At 45.7% G+C, this 21,358-nt stretch overlaps 1 protein-coding gene across 3 annotated transcripts in view; it reads right to left on the bottom strand.

Annotated features, from left to right (window-relative positions):
* Positions 1–609: 609 nt before the first annotated feature.
* WSCD1 (WSC domain containing 1) overlaps positions 610–21,358 on the bottom strand; it is a 33,152-nt gene continuing 12,403 nt past the window's right edge. For all 3 annotated transcript variants that reach the window (XM_037411172.1, XM_037411164.1, XM_037411157.1), the window contains 7 exons: positions 18,246–18,360; positions 16,298–16,482; positions 12,991–13,112; positions 6,855–7,020; positions 5,183–5,347; positions 4,276–4,476; positions 610–2,350 (listed from right to left, as the gene is read on the bottom strand). In XM_037411172.1, coding sequence (XP_037267069.1) covers positions 1,998–2,350; positions 4,276–4,476; positions 5,183–5,347; positions 6,855–7,020; positions 12,991–13,112; positions 16,298–16,482; positions 18,246–18,360 — 1,307 coding nt within the window. In that variant the 3' untranslated portion in view covers positions 610–1,997. The remainder of the gene's footprint in view (positions 2,351–4,275; positions 4,477–5,182; positions 5,348–6,854; positions 7,021–12,990; positions 13,113–16,297; positions 16,483–18,245; positions 18,361–21,358) is intronic.

Below are 21,358 nucleotides of genomic sequence, written 5' to 3' on the forward strand. Positions count from 1 at the left end.
GTGAGCTGTGCTTCCGTGTCCCAAGAAGGGCTGTGCAGGCACCACGGAGTCTGTGGCACATGTCCTCATGCACACTGTGATGCCCACACATGCTCCCAGCAAACAGGAAGGCTCCAGCTCATTAAAACTGGGATCTGCTTATTCGAAGGCAAGGTACAGTGTAGTGTGTGTATTGTTTTAGAAATATGACTGGGTTTGTTATTTAAAGCAAGTAGCTTTTTTAAATTCTTCCCACTTAATTTTATCTGGACTTGCAGCATCCTAACTCAGTTGCTTTTCTCCAAGCTGTGCCACTTAATGTAAGCAAAATGAGATTTCAGCTTTCTTTGTGTGCCAGCTCAGTCGACCGCAATCCTGCACCTGTGGCCCCCGGGGCCTTTGCTGCCAGGGAAGGAACTTGGGACTGGAGATGGGTGCATGAGAGGCCCTCACCAGCCAGGTGGTCCTGAGCACAGAGACGAGCCGCGCGTGGAGCACAGACAGGGAGAGATTCAGGCCAAAATGTGCTCAATGTCCTGTATTTGTTTTAAAGCACCAATGATACACACGCAGAGGAAGTCCAGCTCCATTTATATAAACTTCTTGTTTTATTAAAACTAGGATTTTCACTCAAGTTTTTAAGGAATCCTTTATTTCTCATGGACAAAAGCATCTGGCAACAGGGCAGCCCCTTTGGCTGTGCAGTTTAACCATCTCTGGCAGCCCCTGCCTGCAGGCAGGACCAGGAGGCCAGCTGCCCCCACCACAGCATGCTCCCTCTGCACCACGCATGTGGGATGAAACAAACCACAGGGAACTGCAGTGAGTTAAAGGTAAAACACGCATCGCTGCTAGGGGTGGCTCCAGAGAGCAGCAATAAGTAACTTTTTTCAGGTTGGATTGCCTCTGTCTTCCTCCAGGGATCGAGGTGAGGTGGGGTCCTGCTTGTGCTGGGGCTTGTGCCCTTTGCCCTTGCTCCCTGGATGGCCTGGGCTCATGCCAGTGCTGCCTGGCCGTGGCCACTTCCAGCACCAAGTGTACCAAGCGCGGTGATGTTTGGCCCCAGTGTCTCTCTGGCCCCATTGTGACTCTCTGGGCACAGAGATGGAGGTGCAGAAACCTGTGCTGAGCCCCTGGCATGGGCAGCAGCCCCTCCTCTTCCACACCCCAACGGCCAGGCCTTGGGTTTGCTTGGTACTGGTGACACCCAGGGACTTCCACCTCTGGCTATGCTGAATTTCTGTTTTCTTCTATGGGTCCCCAGCTGTGCACCTTGCTCTGGGGGGGATGCTATGGCCACCCACCTCCCTGTGAAACTTGTGTTGGCCCCAGGCTGTGCTGTTCCTGCAGGGAAGGCTGGGGTCGGTCCTGAAGTGCCTCTCTGCCTGGTATCCGGGGTGCCTTTGCCCACCGGTGCTTTTCTGCCCTGGCATCTCTGACAGCGCTGTGGCAGGTGGCCTGACTAGCAAACTGGGGAGAAGGAAACTAGTGGGCTATGCTAAGAAGAAAGCAACTGATTTTCGTAAACACTCAGACAAAAATTGATCAGTGTTAAGACCTTTTTTTTTTGTTGTTTTCTTTCCCTCTCCCTTTACGTACATCCATTTACAACACAGCTGCTATGAAAACCAAAGCAACCCCTGCAGGTCTGTGATGGCAGTGGGGGCGAGAAGTCAGGATGCCCGCTGCAGAAGCAGGGGTGCTTCGCTGGGAAGTTCTGAGCCGCTTGTGCAGGGAGGGGTACACACAGGTAGACACTAACAGCTTTTTGCCTTGGTTTATAACCCAATTTCCATCCTTCATTGCTTGCCTTCTGGAGCACTTAGTGCCCTGAAGAACACCCAAGAGTGGAGAGAATTTGCAATGCTCAGCAGACTCCACAAGTGTCTTTGCTTTAACTGCTATAAAGCTCTGGTAAAGCTCTGGTCTGTCTTTTTTTTTATGGTTTGGTTTGTTTTTGTTTTTTTTTAAGAAAAAAAATATTTTATTTTTAAACACAGCAGAGTGCTACCAGGCTATCATCTTGGCACGTACTCTCTGGGCAGCCCTGTGAAATTTCTTCCCCTCAGGGCTTCATCCACTGTCAGGATGTATCTGTTGATAAGATCTTTCATTTCCTGGGTGAATGGCTCAAAATCCTTTTGCTTCGCACCAGATCGCTTGAAATTCCCATCCCTGTTGTTCTCAACGCAGAGCAGTCGGTCCTCTGTCACTGTCATGTTCAGAAACTCCACCATTTCCTTCAGCTTGGGGATGAGGCTCTGCTTCAGGTCCTCGTAGTGGATGATGAGCAGGCGCTTCCCATACTTGAGCCAGTCCAGGACGTGGGAGGCCCACCAGGATGCATAGCTGTTCACGAAATCCGGCCACTCTAGATGACCAGAAAACCAGGAAAATGAGATAATGTTAACCACGCTGCATTTCAACAGTTACCCAAATGTTACCTTGTGCAACAAGACTGGCATGGCTGGTCACAGCCTGATGTTGCTGTGCTCTGGAGAAGTGCAGCATGGCCGGCTGCTGGGGTATGGCAGCTCAGCTTTGCAGCTTCTGCCCTGCAGACAGATGATACTGAACCCCCACTGCCCTCAGCCAGCTGGATGGCACAGGCTTCATGGCCCTTAACAGGGCTGGGAGTGCCACTCTGCTGCCGAGGGAGCCTCGGGGATGGACAGGGCATGGCAGCAGCCAGGTGGGCAGAGCTCCAACTTTGCATCTTTACTGTCCCTTGTTCACAGGAGTTGAGCTCTCTGCATGTGTGCGGCTGGGGCACGATGAAACACCCCAGAGGAAGAGCTTGACTGAAAGCTGGTGGTGGGGCATGAGCAGGGAAGACAGCAGGTCCCGCTCAGATGGTGGCTTAAGCAATGCTTTGCCATGTAACTTCAAGCAGATTCTTTCACTTCCATGGTTTTCCTACCCTATTATAACTCTATTTCAGATATAGACTGAGAAAGATAGGCTTATCTTTTAATATGTATGTAGGCAAATAATATATAATAATTCTATAGTAGTACATTAGATTTTTTGTAAAATGCAGCATCAAGACACTGATCTTGGCTGCAGCCCAAGGTATTCCTGACTTCAAAATCTGTCAAACAACCTATCTTTCTGCATGCTTACAAGTCTGCTTATGGGGAGACTGGATAAGGAAATAAGATTAATAGGGAAGATTCTTCTGTTCCTGGTACATGTAAGGAATTTAAGGTCACCTGCTAGGATAACTGGGACAAAATTTACTGAATTATTTTCCTACCTTTGCCTTGGGCATTAATGACACTTCAATTTGTATTTGCTGTCTGTGACAATTTAATTTTCTGAGGGTCAGGATAGTCCCAGCTAAAGCTTTTGGGCTGGACAAAGAGCATTTGTGGTTGAAAGGTAGCAGTTTGTAGTCTGCAGTACAGGAAAGCCATTCCCTCCAGACTCTTTTTCTTTAAGGGCTATTTTGTCTGTTTTTTGATGAATAGGTCTTGAGTTGTAGCTGTTGAAAGATGATACATGAACTTTGCCAAGAAATGTGCTGTGACAGAGGACAATTCCCCCCAGCCTCCCCCAGCTCTGTGCTGCGTGGTTTGCCAAGCCACAGCAGTAATGCCCAAAACATGCACGTGGAGAAATGCAAGCTGAATCTCTTCTGCTGCAGAGTCTGAATGCAGCAGTGTATTCAGCTGGGAAATTGTAGCCACACCATCCAGCTTGCCAGTCAAATGCATGAAGCGTGGCAGGTATATTTGGAGGCCTTTTCATGTGTTCAAGGAACACTGAATCTCAAGTCCCCTTGTTGCTATTATCCTTATTTATCTGCAGTGCAGTAGCACCTGTGCAGGGCTGTAAAATTTCCTTCAGGAAATGTCATGCTCCATTGAATCCTCCAAATCTTAAATTGGATTTCTCACAGTTATTAAATGCTGCAGGGGCAAATTATCTTCACCTCACATAGCTTGGCAAATGAGCTGTACACAGGGGTGTTGTACCTGGACATGTTTTCTCTGCCAAACAGTACAATGGCAGGAATGTTGCTGCGTGTCTGTGGCCACAGCACTGGTGTTGCGCTACCCTCCTTTCCATGGTGGTGGATGTATGGCAGAACCACAACTACTCCCAAAGAGCAGGTCTGAAAGCTTTTGGGACTGACATTGGCTGCAGTGGAACTCGGGTCCCACTGAATTTGTTTGCAGTGCCCACTGGGGTCCCAGTGCATTCCGCCCTTGCCAGCATCCTGAGATGATGAGTTTCAAACACTGTCCAAAGCAGCAGTGAGCACCCCTAGCCCATGCCAGGTTGGCACATTACCTTTGCTCTTCCAGTTGCGGTCAGTGGCGTACCCCAGGTGCCCAGCGTATTTCCTGTTGAACTCCGCCATCAGTGACTTGTACGGGTTTCTTATCAACAGGATCGCCGAGTCAAACATTTCAATCTCTGTCTTGCCGCTTTCATGTGTTTTCACACAGATGGTCCTTCTGCTTCTCCAGTGATCTTTTTCTCCTTTAAAACCTGTTTTACAAGACAGAATTGTTGGCTTTTTTACTTGATTTCATATGTCTGTGCCTTTTTACACTCTCAATAATTCCCTACAGTGGCGTAGAACTGTTGTGAAAGTACCAGTCACTTAAACCCATGACTGGAGTCCCAGCTGCTGAGCTGGGCTTGTGCTGGAACCCAGGCTTTCCTCCACTGGGGAGGACTTTGTCAGCCCATCACTGCAAAAGGGTGTTTTTTCACAGGGCTGATGCTTGGTGCTTGCTAAATATCATAAGCCTTCAGGATAATGTCCTCCCAGAATAATTAGTAACACTTAAAAATTTAACCCTAGTGTTTCATGTGCTGAGGCTCAAGGTTTAGTCAACTTTTTTTTAGTCAACTGGTCTTTTGGACCAGTCTTTTAGATGGGACCTGCACATGTGCATGTGAACCGCAGCACCAATGCAGATGACATGCAAATTTTGCAAATGGAGAGCCTGGCTGTTGTCTGCCTGTCAGTAGCTGCCTGACAGTAGCACTGCAGGCTCAGTGCAGCACTGGAGCAGTCCCTACTGCTGTCTGTGCTGCGTGAGACTACTCATTCCAGGCACGTGTTTAAATTTTACCAAAAGTGCTGACAGCGACAGCCTTTGCTGGCTCCAAGCAGAAGGGTGCCAGAGCAAGTAAGGATGCATGCCTCAGAAGGGCTTTGCATGTCCCATCCCTCTGAATACAATACCTTTGTTGTAGAGGGCTCCATCAAAGTAATAGCTTCCCGTGTAGTATCCTGTGGCATGCTCTATCAAATGGCGAGCCCATGTATTCCCAGCCCCAGGAAAGCTCGACAAAGCAACAAACACTTTGGATTTGGTGGTTAAGAATTTCCTGTCTGTGCAGCGGGTGTCTGCGAGTACAGAAGATATTTCATTGTTAGTATCGTGGCTTTTTAATAATTTCACTGACAGCTCTTGATTACGGGGTTTATTGCTTCTTTCTTCTCTCTATTATGAATATAGGATATCAATTTGAGTCCAGTTGTGAGTCAGCTACTTCCAAAAATTAATTCAGCCATAAGGGCCCAGAGACATTATTCTCAGAAGAGGTTTTTGCTGGTTTTGTGTTGGGAAATGCTTTTTTGATAGAGCTACAACAAACTATTGTACTTGCTGGCAAGTTGTGATAATAGCCCTTTGATGTCTGTTTGCTAACGGTTATTTGCCTGGCAGGTTGGCTCTTCAGTGAAACTGTAAAGGTGCCATTGCACCTGGAAATTGCGAGTTTTATAATGCAGGAGAAACCCCTCCTACTGAAAGGAGCTGGTGTTCAGTTAAACCTCTGTGCTGCCATTCCTCTCCAAAGAGCCCAAGGCAGTGATGAGCCTGTATTGCGTTAATCTCCCATGGGGACTAGATACCTGGTTTCCATACATAATTTTGTAAATCCTAACCTTATTTCTTAGTGTGCTAATAAAAGCAACGATAGGATGAGAACTAATCTTGACCCTCTGTGATAATTCAACAAGAAGCCAGGAAATAAATTATCAATTACTCTTCATTCTTCAAAGCAGCCTCTAGCTGAAGCCATGGCTAGGAAGTGCCAGCAGAGCCCAGTGAAGGCTGTCCTCTGCCACTGCTGATCCACACAGGTGTGGGAAGTACTAGCAATTTCATGAAAGCAAGCGTTCTTCTTGTGTGATCTTCTCATGTGCTGGTGTCTGCAGTCTACCTCTGAACTGGGAAATGAAGGGGAGAAAAAAGGGTATGGGGGGTGGGGAAGCCTGGCACCAGTCCAGAAAAAGCACTTAATTTTTTTAATTTTAAGCTTGCGAGAAATTTCGGTGAACTTAGTGCAAATCATTGCATGGATAAAGTTGCCAGTACCACATAAATGGTTTAGTGGATTGGAGCCTTACTCTCTGCTTTATTTTCCGGCTTTGAAACATATATGCAGATGAATATTTTAGAGGAAGATAGGTAGAGCAAAATTAAGAGTCTGCAGAGCTGTCTCGGTGGCTGTGTAACATGGGGGCTGGGTGTGCATTTAATGAGCAGGACTGGAACCAGAGCATGGGGTCCTTGTCCACAGCTGCCCAGGGTGCTGCATGGCTTGGGGTATGCCTTCCCAGGCTCTGCCTTGTTCTCTCAATCTGCAAAATAACTAAGTTTTTCAGGGTAGGGGAAAGCTGTGCTGCTTAAGGAGAGCCTGGAAAAATGAATATTTAAAAGTGAGGTTGCAGGTGGGGGGATTTAGGTAAGAGTGGTTTCCTAAATTCCTGCCTGTATTGTGATACCAGCCATTGTGGCTAAGACTGCTGTAAACTGGAACACCTCTACCCTCTGCAGAAAGGGCACAAGGGCTCTTTCTAGCATTGGTGGCTCTGGCCCTGGCATAATGAGGCCTGGAGCTTGTACCTTGCACTGGTGTCTGGTAAACTAGGCAGTATTTTCCCTCGGCAACACTGCTGGTGTTGTGCATGCCATTGCAGAGCAGCCCGTCTGCGCCGTTGTGCAAGGAGAAGCGCCCAGTGGGGTAGCCGCAGTAGCACTCCCGCCCTCGGATGACTGCCAAGGGGAACTCCTACGAAAGAGAGAAAATAGATCAGTGCGTAAATGCCATGGCATTAACAGCCTGTGGGGAATGCTGCTGCTATACAAAGAAAAATAAATCTTCGCAAGGCCACTGTCAAGATCAAAGCAGTGTTTGATATATCATTGTAAAGCTTATGCTTCTTATACTACTGTCTTTCATATTGCAATTTCTTAAAACTGGTTTTCAGACACAAACCTCGTAAAGCTTGAAAATTCACAATATTCTGTTTTTTTCATTATTCATAAAAAATACTTTTATAATATTCCTGCAGCACCTAGTACAAAATTCCACCTGCAAAATATCAGTGTAGAAAAAGTTGTTCTCATTTGCCCCCAAATAAGGATTTTGAATTGGATCATCTATTAAACTTCCATTTATATTCCCCCAAACTGAGAAGTCAGATCTTAAAATTTGTTAGGTTTTTTTTTTTTATTTTACCAGTTTGTGGAGAGGAAACTTGCTTTTAAACTTAAAAAATTGAAGGGAAGAGGGAAATCTAGGTCTGCTAACTGCTGCAATCATGTCTAAAAACAGAGAGAAAAAATGTCAAGCCATAAAAAAAAAAAAGTATGTATCTTATTGTGACTTCTTTACAGTTTGCAAGAAATAAATGTGTAGAAGGACTGATGTAGAATTTGAGAGCTACTGTGTATATCTTTGAAAAAAAAAAATTTAGAAATATGATATCAAGTAATTTTTGGCACATCTATTCAGAGGGGCTGTGCTGACTGTGAAGGAGGGCTGCTCCAGAAAAGGCAGAGGGGGCCTGCAGTGCCTGAGCACAGCCATACCTGACGCTGGTGTAAGCAAAGGGCAGGCACAGCTCTGCCTGCATGCAGGGCTAGCTCTGCTGGCGCCTGGGCTCTGTCTTCAGGCACAGACACTTCTTGTTTTATGTAACTTGCTTTGAGATAGGGAAACTTCATCGGGAAATCCAGACTGACCACTGCAAGTGACAGGTATCTCAGCAGAGTGTAAAATGTGCAACTGCAGGAAAGTTATAGGTAGCATTAATTGCAAGGAAGTAATTCCCAAGGAAAATTTTTGGCTGTAAGAAACTTATTTAGAATGGATTTGATGAGAAGTAATTCAGGTTTTGGTGTACCAGTCTTACCCAAACAGGTAACAGGCTGCAAAGCAGCATTGCTGTGTGGCGGCAGAGCAGCGAGGCTGGGCTAATGTTCATGAGAATTAATAGAAGTTTGAGGGAAACGTGTTAATTATTTGCTGAAGAAATTTGCAGTTGCTAATGTGCTCAGAGGAAAAGTGTGCTTGCTACCTTGCTGAAACTGGCTCTAAAATTCAGTTTTTCTTCTTTACCGGGAGAGCTTGGGTTTCTGAAGTATTTGATGCCTCACCCAGTGGCCGGGGTGCGCTGGCATGCAGGGACTGGCTTGATGCAGCTACAGAATGGCTAAAAGCTATTCAGGGGTTATTTGAGCACATAGCATTCAATTCCACCTGTTCTGTAGCAACACTTTTTGCCTTTTGAAAGTCTTTTGGAGTCTGGGAGTGCGTGGCAGGACTGCTGAGCAGCTTATCTCTCACTCTTCCCCACGTGTTCATCCTCTGATAAAGAGTCAAATACAACACATGTGCCATCTCTGGCCAAACAGCCAACATTTGCTTAGCAAATGAGATATGACATTGTCAAAAACTATTTACAGATTGGATCCAAGGGTGAAACAGTTCTGGTTTTGCCTGCAAACAGTAATTTTCCCCTTACAATGAAGCAGTGTTTCTCAGTTTAAGAAATTAGTAAGTGTCCCGGTGCTCAAATGCAGCCTAGAATAAAAATTTATGTTGTGCCATGCACCAAGCAGCACCTGCAAGCAACGGACTTTTTCTGAAAGGCTGGAGGTTTTGCGAAGAGACCTAAGCAGGCACTTCTCGGTACTTCTGTGTCTGCAGAAGCGCTGGTCGTTGTGGTGCTGTTCTGCAGCCACCCCGCACATGGAGGAGGGTAATGGTGGTGTGCAGTGCCCAGCCTGTCGGTGGCAGGGCACTCGGGCTGACCCTCGCCTCTGCAGCCTTCCTGCTGCTTGGGTAGCCAGGGGCTGGAGGAGCGGGGAAACAGGGAGTGAGCTTCACAAGTGAAAGTTTCAAAGTTTCAGCGATGGCAACACATGCATCCAAAGAAGCATGACAGTAGTTCTGGGAATCACAGCAGGATCCCCAGCGTCAGCAAAGCGCTGTCATCGGTTGGCTGATTATTTGGACTGTCTACCTGATGCAGCGCACAAAGTGATTGCAAAGTAACATCATTCAGTCTTGCCTTCCCATCAGTATTTAATCAAAACTACAAACCATCCACTTTGCTCACCTGGGTATTTATGTATGCCCAAACTATGGTTATGGCTTTAAGCAACCATGTAACTTTTAAGTGCAGGACTAGTCCTCAAGTTCAATGCACATAGATCTGTGATGCTTCAATTAAACACAAGTGTATTGCCAGAGAAGTCTGCGGGTCTGTGAATAAGGATTTTTCTGGATGGAGCTTTAGAGCATGCATTGATAGGTTCAAGTGTCCATCATGCAAGCTGTAACTCAGAGATGATGTCAATGGCACTATTTACATAAGAATTTGTGAGATGGAGTCTCAACAGGTAGTTTAAATGCTGTAAGGAAAACGGACGTTCTCCAGTAGCAGCACAGATGATGTGATGATTCAGTCAGTGATTTTTACCAGATTGTATCCAAATAATTATGAATATGTTAAAAATAATACACTTATCTGGTTCTACTCTGATTACTCTGCTAAGTTCCTTTTCCAACTACCTGTACTAACTCTCCTGGTGCAATTAAACATTTTCTCACAATCTACCAAAAGGAAGAAAAGATGGGGGTTGACCATGGAAGGAAATTTCTCTCTCAAGTAAAAATGGTGAGTTTGGTTTATTTAAAAATGGGCATGTTCATTTTGCAGCAAACCTAGAAGTTGTTCTTCAAGTTTTTGTTGGACCAGATGTGCTGAGAGCAAAGAATAAATACCATAATGCCAATCATGCCTGTGCATAAAAATTGTGACTTGTTTTACACTGTGATCTGTTGAGGCCAGGGGACAGTTTCTCAGTGCACTGTTAAGCCCAGTGTGACCATGATTTGAAATACTGCTGTCTCACTGCTGCAATAAAAGCAGCAAGGCTGTGATTATCTGTGCCAGCTGAGGTTCTGGCCTACTTATCTTTGTTTTATTGTTTAACAAACAAACAAACAAAATATCTAAATGAAGCTGTGGAAAAACACTGTATGAATTCTACAGTGGAATTTGGATCAAAATGTCAGGACTGTCTTGTTTATGGGGAAGTAATAGCATGTAGCTACCTCTGGAATCCAAAATAGCACGTCTGCTTTTGAAGGTAGGAGATTGCTGTATTCTGTATATTGTTTTGTAAAGCAAAGAAAGAGCACCTTAGAGTTCGTAATGTTCAAGTGTGCAAACTTACTGGCGTGGCTTTTGGATGCATTGAGATACTGAGGTTCTCTCCTGAAGTCTTAAGTGTTCTTCCATATTTTATTCCTATCATCATGTATAACTGCATACAGCAGCTGAGTGGTAAAAGGACTGTTTATTAAAAAATATAAATTCAAGTAGAGATGGCTCATTTAGTATGCAGGTTGGCTTACAGAAAGGCATAAATGAAAATTATGGCTACTGGCCAAGGGACCTAGCACAGAAACACATTCATGGATCTATGTTATGGGGTGATAATGGGTTGCTATTAAGCCATGTCATCACCCTGTTAATTAAGAAAGAAATACATAATTAAGGGTATTTAGCAGGTTTCATCTGAAGTTGTTACCTCAATTTCATGTCTCAGATGCTTCTAAGGGCTAGAGCTTCCATTTCAGCTGCACAAATCAATTTGCAAGACTAACAAATAAATATGGTATGCCTCAATTAGCTTTTCTTTTAAGTCCCAAAGAATAAAAGACTTAGTCATGTGTTTAAGCATCCAACTAGCTCCATTTAAAAGCCCACTAGCTTTTTCAGGATACATAGGAATTGGTGGGATAATTCCTTTCAGCACAACAGGCTGGATTAGAACGACAGTGCTTTCCTGATTTCAGGGGGCTGGGTATGTTGCTATCAGCTAGGAAATAGTCCATCTTTCTTTGAAAGAAAAGGAACCACAGTCAGGATAAACATTTCTGGTGTCATAATAGGACTTGTTTTGGTATCTATAGAGTTCAAGCACAAATCAATGTGTAACAATTTGACTTGTGGATATCCAACTGCTGCTGCTTAAGTGGAGGGAGACCTTGCCAGTCTTTGTAGGTGATACTCTCTAACAGTCACTTTCCAAAGAATACCCTAGTGCCTAGCAGAACTAAAGGCTGGGAGGGGTGATAAACATGGTGAACTGACACAGAAAGATCAAGATCTTTTCTTCCACCGTTAAACAATAGGTTAATGGCAGAGCTTGGAAAGAATTGGTGATGAAGTCCTGCTTTACTGAACATTTATGTGCATAGGGGATTGTGACAGTGTGTTTGTATGCACATTTGTAAAGTACCATATAGGGTATATGGGTGATTCACTGCAATTGGCTGCATAGAGTTAATTCCATGATGCATTCTTAAAACACTGATGAGCTGGTATAGAGGATATGTTGACTGGGAAAAGCTTTCCCACTTTACCTAGTAATTAAGAGGATTTGTTGTTTGTGCCTGAATAGTTTTAATCAATTTTGTGATGCTAGAAGACAAAGTAATTGAATGTTCAGTTTAGTGCATGAGACTGAATGTTGCTGCAGGCTAAATCTGACCAGGCAGTGAACCCTCCTCTGTACAAAAAAATAAGGCCCATTGGGGTGGGGTGGAAGGTAAAGGAATCAACTGCAGCAACAGCCACTGAAGAGTGTGCCCTGGGCCAAACATTCCCTCCCACGAGGATACCCAAGTCCATCAAAGTCAAACTCCTTCAGTTCTTACATCCATAGTCTTACTCTTTGATAAGTGTGGAGAACAAGCAAAGGTGATGCTTCAGGCCAAGAGTGTGCACAAAGGCAGCAAATGTTAGGATGCCCCTTCTTACCTTCTATTCAAAATCCAATAAGCACACAACTGACCATATTCATAGCTTTCTTGTAGTCTTATATATCAATATGAAGTTCTACAATTATTCCATTTTAAATTAAAATTAATTAGATTTAAATTACATAGGCTATAGTGAAAGTGTTATAAATTCTTCTGGTGTGGAAAGAGACACATTTGTATAAAAGTACCAGGAAAGTCCACCTGCTTTCAGTGTACTTATCTGCTAAAATTTTTCTCTGGCAGCTTTTTTTTTTAATCTATTTAAGATTGTATCACGTTCCTAGCCAACACAGTTACACACTGATGTAAAAATTGTGTGCAGATAGCTCAGCATCCTTTTGCTTGCTACGGCAATGCTTGGTGCTGTGCTGTCAAGGAGCCCGAGACCAAAAGAACCACCTTGGAGGGGCTGCACAGAGTGGAGGGCACTGGGAATTGCTTCTCCCTACCCTGCCCACACATGGGTCCCCAAGAGCTCACTGGGGACCAGCTCCCCAGAGGGCACTGGAGCTATGTTTTGGGTGCTGTCAGTCTACATCCACCCTTGGCAGTGTGCCTCCCCATGAGCCTCAGCCACCAAGACCTGCCCGGGGTCAGATCTGGCTCTGGTTTGGTTTGAATGTGACATGGAAATGGTATTGGTTTCTTTATGGTCAATACTCGTCACTTAGAATGGTTTGGGGTTTTTTTGTGCATCGTATTTAGTGGCATCACTCTGATGGCTTTCCCTCCCGCCAGCCACATTCCAGAGTGGGGGTTTGGACCAGATGCATCGCTGTGTATTTACTGAGTTTTGTCCTTCAGTAACTCATTTACAAATTCAAAGCTCTGAGGCACTAATCTCTGCTATTCCCTTAGTAGATTAAAATTTAAAATAACAAAAAAGAAGAAAGGATGTGAAATGAGAACTGTTCTTACTTTCTTGGAGCAAAATTCAGAGCACATCTCCACCGTCAAATTGGGCTGTATCAAAGAGGCTGGAAAGGTGTCTGTTAAATTTTCTGGAGCTCTAAAACATCCTCGATAGATAACATTCCTCCCTGCAGGGATATGAAATAGGTTTCTCTTGAGAAAACAATGTCCATAGTATCCTGCCTCTTTCACAAAGAACAATACTAGGTTCAGAAGCTGAAAATAATAGAATAAATTTTATATTCCAAATGCTGTAGAAATAAGAGAAACCATGATATACACTAGAAAAATGTTTTGCAAATCCTGTGGTATTGAGGGGAGCCCATGCCTTTACCTTTGTACAAACCACTGAAAGTAGGGCTGCAGCAAAGAGTTTAGATTAAATTCCACCAGTGGAGGGCATTGCTATTGTTTGCAAGTCCCAGGTTTCTTTTGAAGACACGCTTTCCCCTGAAAGACTTAAAAGCCCCGATAAAAATCTACAAAGCTTCCCATGATCTGCACTGGAAAAGGAAAGGAATTTAAATGAATCCTGAAGGCCCCCACAGGGATCCACCTTCCTGCACATCTGCTGAGTCGCTGAGCTATCCCTCTCCTCTTCCCCTTTGCTTTCTTTTCAGGCCAAGGGAGTTTGCTGCAGCCTTCGAAATCTAAACTAGGCTTTTGTAAGCTGTTCAGGGAGAACAGCTTTCTTCAAGTCTTTAGCATCAGCCTCTGGTCTCACCTGCTCCTGTATAAATGCCACAGAGCTTGGCAGAACTGTTGGGTTTTTTTGCATCACTGTGATTGAAGTCAGGATTTGGCCCGAATACTTGTTGCAAGCAGCAATACAATTTTCCCTCCTGCTTAAGAGAGAAATGTCCCCTGTCAGAGCCAAAAGAAAACCACAAAGCTGTCATGGAAACTCATTAACCCAGGTGAAGCCATGCATTTGCACAGATGAACTAATGGTAATGAAGAAAATAACGGTGTGGCTGGTTAGAAAAGAAAAAGGTCTGCATGTTGTATGACACTTCTGTAATTCTTAGGATTTTGTGGGCTTTACAAAGGTGAAAAACGCCTTTACTTCATTGCTCTGTACTAACTCTCTATTGGCAGATTTTGCCTAGCATGGCTCAATAAGGGAGAAAGGTGGATTTGGGAATGAGTTTGGGTCTTCTGAGTCCTGGTCCATACCCACTGGCTACCTTAAACAATACTCACCGGAGCTGATGTGGGAAATGTGTTGGATGACAGCAGAGATGCAGTGCTGTTTTGAAGGAAAAATTTGGTTCTGCATGAATTTCCTGGCAGGAGGACCCAGATTCTCCAGCATGAACCAAGAGCAATCTAAGGAGAAGCTGCTTAAATGTTTTCTAATAACTGTTTCTAATAACCAGTTACTAGCAACAGTGCTGTATCTTTGGAATCACTGAGGAGATGTGGAAATAAAATAACTCTATGCAAGTTAGGGGGAAACAGGAGTCTCCCCGGGACCAGATCACTACAAGTGTGGCACCAAAGAACAAAGGAACAGAAGGTTTTTGGCTTCTCAGGATGCTCTTGAAAGACTTCTACTAAATTTCACACTAGTATTTAATACCTGAAACAAAGTGTTTATGAACATGTTTGGAGTTGTCTCAGTGAGTCAGGAAGAAAGCTTGAACTGCCCACACCAGCACTTTGGGAGGGAGGTGCATTCACAGAGAACCCGCTGATCACACTGGAAGTGTGCTGTTTTACAGCATCTGCCTGCTCTCTGGGGAAGGATGACTGAATCCTGCCCCAGGGAACACTGCACTCTGTGCTGCAGTGATTCCAGGGCTGCAGTAGCTGCAGGCTTGGAGCTTCATTGTGTTCAAAGTGATGTGGGGACGCGAGTCCCGCAGTACAGGAGCTGCGCAGCTTGTGGTGCCTGGGGAGCCAGGGTGGGAAGGGGGAGGCGAGGGACGGGGAGAGGAGCTAGAAACCCCCATGTCTGGGAAGGATTAAATGAAGATGCCACTGGATCTGCTCTGCCTAAGTAGAAGCCTTATGCAAGATCTGTTCTCTATATTGCATAGAGTAAATCACGGATGCCGTTACAATTTCAGAGTTACTTTCCAATATACTTGTTCATCGTGATTAATACTTGTATTGGCCCTTCAGCTAGTTTGTGTCGGTGGGGTTCTTCAAACAGTCAAATATTAGGTATAACTAAGGGCAAACAAAATACAAATCTAGCTCCAGGCTAGACTAATTTGATTACTAATTCATTAACACTTAAGAAAAAAAATAAGTGCCGCCTTTTCCTGTGAAATATTCATATATATCTTATGCTGAAGATTTGAACAGTGATGCATGTCCTGGGAAACCTGCCAATGTGCCTGTCAGCCTGACACTAGCAATTTGGGTCTATGTACCTTTGATATATAATTTATATGTAGCTGGGTGGATTATTGTACAAACCTTGACTTGTCTTTAAGAAGAAATGAAGTACCGTCAATACTGGCACAACCTAAGGTCTTGGTGCTTCTTCTCATCAAATAACATCCGTAAGGTCTTGTGAGCTTGCCAAAGGGAAAGACTGCTCAGCTGTTTAGATATTTTATGTGCTTGGTGTTGCCCCAAAGCTTTATCTATTGTATCTCCCATGGTAGTTAATTGAATGACAAGTAGAGCAAGTGTTGTCCTCTAAAGCTGAAACAAAAATCCCAACTGCCACTAGAACAGAAGTCCTTGGACGAGCAAAACTCTGTGGTTTCATTTCTCTCACTTAGGAAGGCGATTGGTATGCCTCTCTCTCTCTCTGGTCTCTACTTATTCTTCTGCTGCAGTCACATAGCACTTACTTCGTTTAGGATGATTTCTGAGCTTAGGGTGGCATTGGTATGGGTGTTTTTCTGCCCTTCTGTTATAAGGCACCCACTTCCAGGGTTGTTTCTTAAACACCTGTGGGCTTGTCCCTCTGCAGTGGATGCGAAAGGGAGTAGTTTCTCAGCTGAAACTGTGCTGCTGTTCCAGTTGCTCAGCACTGTGTTCTGTTTCTTCCCCAGTGATGCTAAATTCCCACGTGGCAGCCCAGAGGCAGCCGCGCCAGGCACATCTCGCCACTCCGAGGCAGTGAGCAGAGCTGCTATTTTGGGGAGGGAACCAGGGACCGGACCAGCAGCAAATGGACACAGTGCCCCATGGGCACCTTTGTCCTTTGCTGTTTCAAACTCTGGTGACAAATGGAGCGAGACGAGCAGTGGAGACAGCCCACGTGCTCAGCCCGGCTGTGGCATCAACCCTGTGGGGCGAGTGTTCCTCCTGGGGAGAGCGGCTGCCTCTCTCCGGTCGCACACCCACTTACGTCGTCTTGCTCCTGCACGAAGCTCCTCCACCTTGTAGACAGAGAGCCGGTTCACCCCTCCGCAGACGGAGCCCTTCTCCCCCTTGCACTCGTTGTTGCACTCCTCGGGCTTCGAGGCGGTCACTGGGAGCTTGTTCCCACAGTAGCACTCTGCTCCGTACGCCAGGCCTGCGTAGGTGTAAGCCCTGTGGGGAACAAAACCAGGCACTGTTGGTACAGGCACCCCATCTAATCCTGAGTTTATACCTAATGAGGGCAGGAGCCTGACCTGGCCTATGGTGTACGCTTCTGCTGCCCTGCTGCAGAGAGGCAGCTGGCCGCGGGGACCAGCGCAGCCTCCTTGAGGCAGGCAGCCACCGCATCCCACAGGCAGTGGCAGGGAGCAGTGGTGGTCAGGGTTGGCCTGTCGCAGCCTGCCTGGGCCCAGGGTGCTCGTCGGGAGGGCGAAGCAGGCTTTGTCTCCCGACACAGGTGTCCGAGCGATAGCCCTGTCCCCAGCTGTACGGACGTGCCTGTGCCATCCCGCGGGAGCTGGGCCTGCACCCCCCCGGCACCACGGATTTGCTAGCCTCGCCGCTGGGAGTGACATTGGCTCCCGCCAAAGCTACCACCAGGTTTTGACCAGAAATGTTTAGAGCAGTTTAGAGTGACAGAAGAAAAGCCCCTTTCAGAGGTTCTGTCAACTGGCACTTAAAGTTGAGCATTTTGGATCCAGTCAGGCAATTTTTAGATGCTCAGACCAAGGCAAGGCTGTTGCTGGAACAGCAGGCGCAGGGCTCGCTGCCTCTCCCGAGGTGCCCGAGCCAGCGCTTGCTTCCCACCACCGCTCCGGCTCCAGGAGCTGTCACCGCAGGCTGCCAGCGCCTCCTATGCTGTGTGAAAGTGCTGTCTGGTCTGGGTGGGCTTGTGGCACAGGAGACGGCACTTGCAAGGAGGTGGCAGCCTGCCGTCACAGAGGCACATACTCTTGGGTCCCCTTTGCAGGGTGAAGCACTCCCTTGGGCCTCTCATGTCAAAGGCGACCGCATGTCGTGCCCGTGCACGGCGCATGAGGGTCCCTGTGGCCAGGCCCACAGCTGAGCCTTCTGGCTGCACCAAGCCAGGGCTGGGTCTGTGTCTCCAAAAAGCATCTCATGCAGCCTGACGGTCTCTCCGTCTGAGAGTACTGTTTCCTTCGCCCAAGGGACAGCTTTGTCTGGAGCATCTCTGTGTGGCTGCAGGGGACTGGGCTGGAACAGGGATATAAAAGCCAGCAAGATAGGGTTAAGCTGCAGTTCAGGCACTCCTAAAGTGACGGGCTCCACTTGCACCACATTGCCCTACAGACCAAGGGAAGAAGATTTCACAGGAATAGCTCTAAATTGCATTGTTTCTTATGCTTTCCCTTATGCTTGGGAGCAATGGGAAGTCTTTTTCATAAATATTTTTATATAGTCGTGTCCCAGATACTAACGATTGTCTCTGGTCTGCATCCTGCCTTGGCTGACCAGGGCAGGTGGAGCGGTGGCAGGAACTATGCCTGTCTGTTCCCTGATGACTGGCAGCTCCCCAGCCTGTGCTGGGAATGGCTGCGCTCCTTCCCATGCACCCGGTCATCTTGCTCTCTCCTGTTCCTGGGAGTGTTAGTTTGTTCATAGTTTTTCCAGTATTATGAAAGATTTCGGTTACAGGGCAATATATAACAAAGACTATCTAACAAACCAGTAACTTTTGACCAGTACAACAGAAAATATATTGTAAGTAGCCATGCTATAATAAAAGAGAATAGGCAGCAGTGACATAGTCTACTTTAAGCAAAGTAGCAGAGCTACGCCACGCCTGAAGGTATGAGATAATCACAGTTTTCACAGATGCTATGTGTTTAACATATGCATGTTTTTCCCATTTCAAATTCAGTTCCACATAGTGTCAGAAAAGAGAAAACTTGCAGTGAAAAAATACCACTTACCTCTCAGCACAAGCTTCCTGACAGTGAGATACTGTCATTTTTCTTAAGTCATAAAACACAGCTCCCTTCAGTGTCCTCTCCCTCGAGTCATCACTGAAGCATCCCATGTAGGTGCCTGTGTACATGCAAGACCAGAGTTAGGCAATGTACATGGGATGGAGATGGGGGAGAGGCGGGGGGAAACATTCAGCGGCAATCCAGTGGCAAAAGCGGCACAAGCTGTCTGGAGTCCTGCCTGCTCTGCAGACCTGTCCACTGGTACTGAACCATGGTAGGTGTTATTGAAGGGGGGAGCTCGAATGCCCAATGGAAATGAGCAGAAGGGACTTCTTCCTCGCCTGGGTTACTTTAAGCAGGCTTGCTTTTGCAGATCCAGAGTCTGCAACGGCCCTGGAGCCACAGTTCCTGCAGGCAGCTGCTGCCTGCTCCGCTCCTGCCCTTCGGTGACAAAGCGTGGCGCGTTGCTAAAGTAAAGGAGAAGGTAGTCTTCAAAAAATGTATGAACTTTGAGACAGCTTGTTTTCTTGAAAATCTCTAGTTGATAATAAGATGGTGCAAAAGAAATATTAAGAAAATCAATTTTCTTTGGGTACATAGAGTTATATTAAAGCTATAATGGAAAGATAACTTCAGTCTTAACTAGGCAGCCCTGTCTAGCTATCGGATTGAACGATCTCTTTCTCTGCAGTGCAAATGAGTCTCTTAAAATATGTCTTCCTTTATTTAGCATATGAAAGATAAATATTTCTCTTAGAATGCATCCTATGTTAACCCTCCTTTTTGTTGTCACGAACAGAATACTGCAAAAATCCAGCCCATTTTTTAATATACGATTAGAAGGATGATGTGTAGTCCCACTATTATAAAGTAATTGTGTGTATATAAGTACATTTTATCATTAAAATATGAAGGAAAAAAGGAAATTTGATTTTAGAAGTAGCAGTATTGAGATGATAACACAGGGAAATTAAATAACGTGAGCTGTGGACAGGAAGAGAATATATAATAAAAAATGAAACTGAAAGGCATTATACTAACAGTAAAATAATCCAAAGAAAAAGAAAGTTCAGGCCACTAACAGAGATTCTGCAGATAGGAATAATAAATCAAACATTTAAATATTACAAACACAACAGTAGATCCAAAGACCTGCACACTGGTAATTTGCAAACATGCAATTAGAAAATTCACAGGCTGTGAATATACACCCACAGCATGCTGTTAACGAGATGGGAGCCACACACCTGCAATAAGGATGTTCTGCATTTTACTGGAGACTTTTGATTTGGGTACTTCGGTTCAAACCAGCAGCAGCAGAAGACTCAGTGTGTGGGGCCAAAGAGCCCAAGCTGGGGGGTGCGGGCAGGCCAGCTGACACGGGCAGTATCCCCGCTCCTCCCTGCCTCCCCCGCCACTGCTGCCAGCCGGCAGCAGTAATATCTCATTCACATCCTCCTGTGAATGAGTCATGGAGAGACTTTGTGATCTTAGAGTGGAAAGTCATGTCAGCAAGCCAGTCCCTGCCACCTCTGCATCCTGTGCAATGGCATAACCAGGCCAGGGGAAATGATATGAAACACCCCATCTGCTGAAAGCCTTCATAACAGAAATTTTTCATTTTTTACATAACAAATTCCTGGTTTTATCTGTAGCACTAGAAGTATTTGCCGGTCTTCCTGGCAGGACAAGGTGTGGTCCCTACCCTGAGCCACTTGCCATGTAAGCAGGCAAGATAGCTTGAAGTGGAGCTAAGAAAAAAAAAAAAAAAAAAAAAAAAAAAAAAAAAAAAAAGGACAACTTGAATTCTCTTACCCAAGGCTGCGTGATCCTGTGTGGACACAGAGCAAGGCAAGGTGGGGCAGGGGTGGGAGTGGGAGGTGTTCACAGTATGCTGGAGCAGATGCCATCATTTTTGCCTCAGGTTAAGGGTCTGCCCTGGGAAGCCTGGTGACGGCTGGCTCACAATCCCCGTGCCTGAGCAGGGGCAGAGCAGCCGTGCTGTGTCAGGAGGCATGTCGGGCATTATTAGGATGGCACTGGTGAGGAGGGCACAAACACAGCCTCTGTGATAAGGTAATGTACGCTTTACTGAGCGGGAACCACAGGGCAATGCTGAAACTTTAACAAGCATTACAGCAACAGAGGAATTCATTATATCTTGGAAGGGATCCATAATGAGATGACTAGCCTGTAAGTTTACTATGGGGGGGGGGGGGGGAGGAGGCAGGAAGAAGACATGCTCTACATAGGTAGTGAAATTTTTAATTGATAATTTCCAAAAACATTCCAGTCCAGTGCTTGTTAACAGTACTGTTATTAATAATGTCACTTCATGCTCAGTCAGATATTGAAATGGTGCATATTTCAGTCAGCATAATTCAGTGAGATGCAGCAGTAAATAGTCCTTCTGGCTCCTCTCAGTCACCAGTCAGAACCTGAACAAGGCACTAGTCTCAACTAACTTTATCAATAAATTTCAAAACTAATCTTTTTGGTTTTAACTGAAGTTTTTAAAGAACAGGTTCAAACTCTGGCTGATATTAGAGTAGCTTATAAAGACTCATCAAGTTTCTCTACTCTTTCTCTATTCTTTTGTTCATTGGGGGGAAAAGAAAGTCACCAAACACAGCAGGGACTAGAGCAGCCCCAGCAGCTACAGTCCGCGGACAGAGAATCTGCCGTGCTGTCTTTACACGGTCAGGACTGGGGAAGAGGCAAAGCCAGAGGGCTTGTGGGCGCTCACCGAGCTCAGCCAGCCAGGTTTTCTTCGTTGAACCCACTGAAACTATCTGTGCTACCAGAGCATGTGCAGCATGGAAGTACAAAATCACAGGGTATCCAGAGCAAGGGAACGTAATGTACCCGGTATTATTTTATCACTTGCTTGTCCTCCCTGGCCCCCTCAAATCTCCCAACATGGAACAGCAGGCTTGCCTAGGTAGCACCCTGCCTGGACCCCTCCTTGTTAAATCATCAGCTGCTACTGCACAGCAGAGACCAGGGTGCCTGCTGCTTGCAAAAGTGTGAAAAAGTAATATTTTGTAAATATTAAATACTTTTTTAATGAGGTACACATACAGAAGTGGTAGCCTGCAGGGTTCATGTTACTCTTT

This window comes from Falco rusticolus, chromosome 1 (assembly GCF_015220075.1).
Source record: "Falco rusticolus isolate bFalRus1 chromosome 1, bFalRus1.pri, whole genome shotgun sequence".
Taxonomy (NCBI): Eukaryota; Metazoa; Chordata; class Aves; order Falconiformes; family Falconidae; genus Falco; species Falco rusticolus.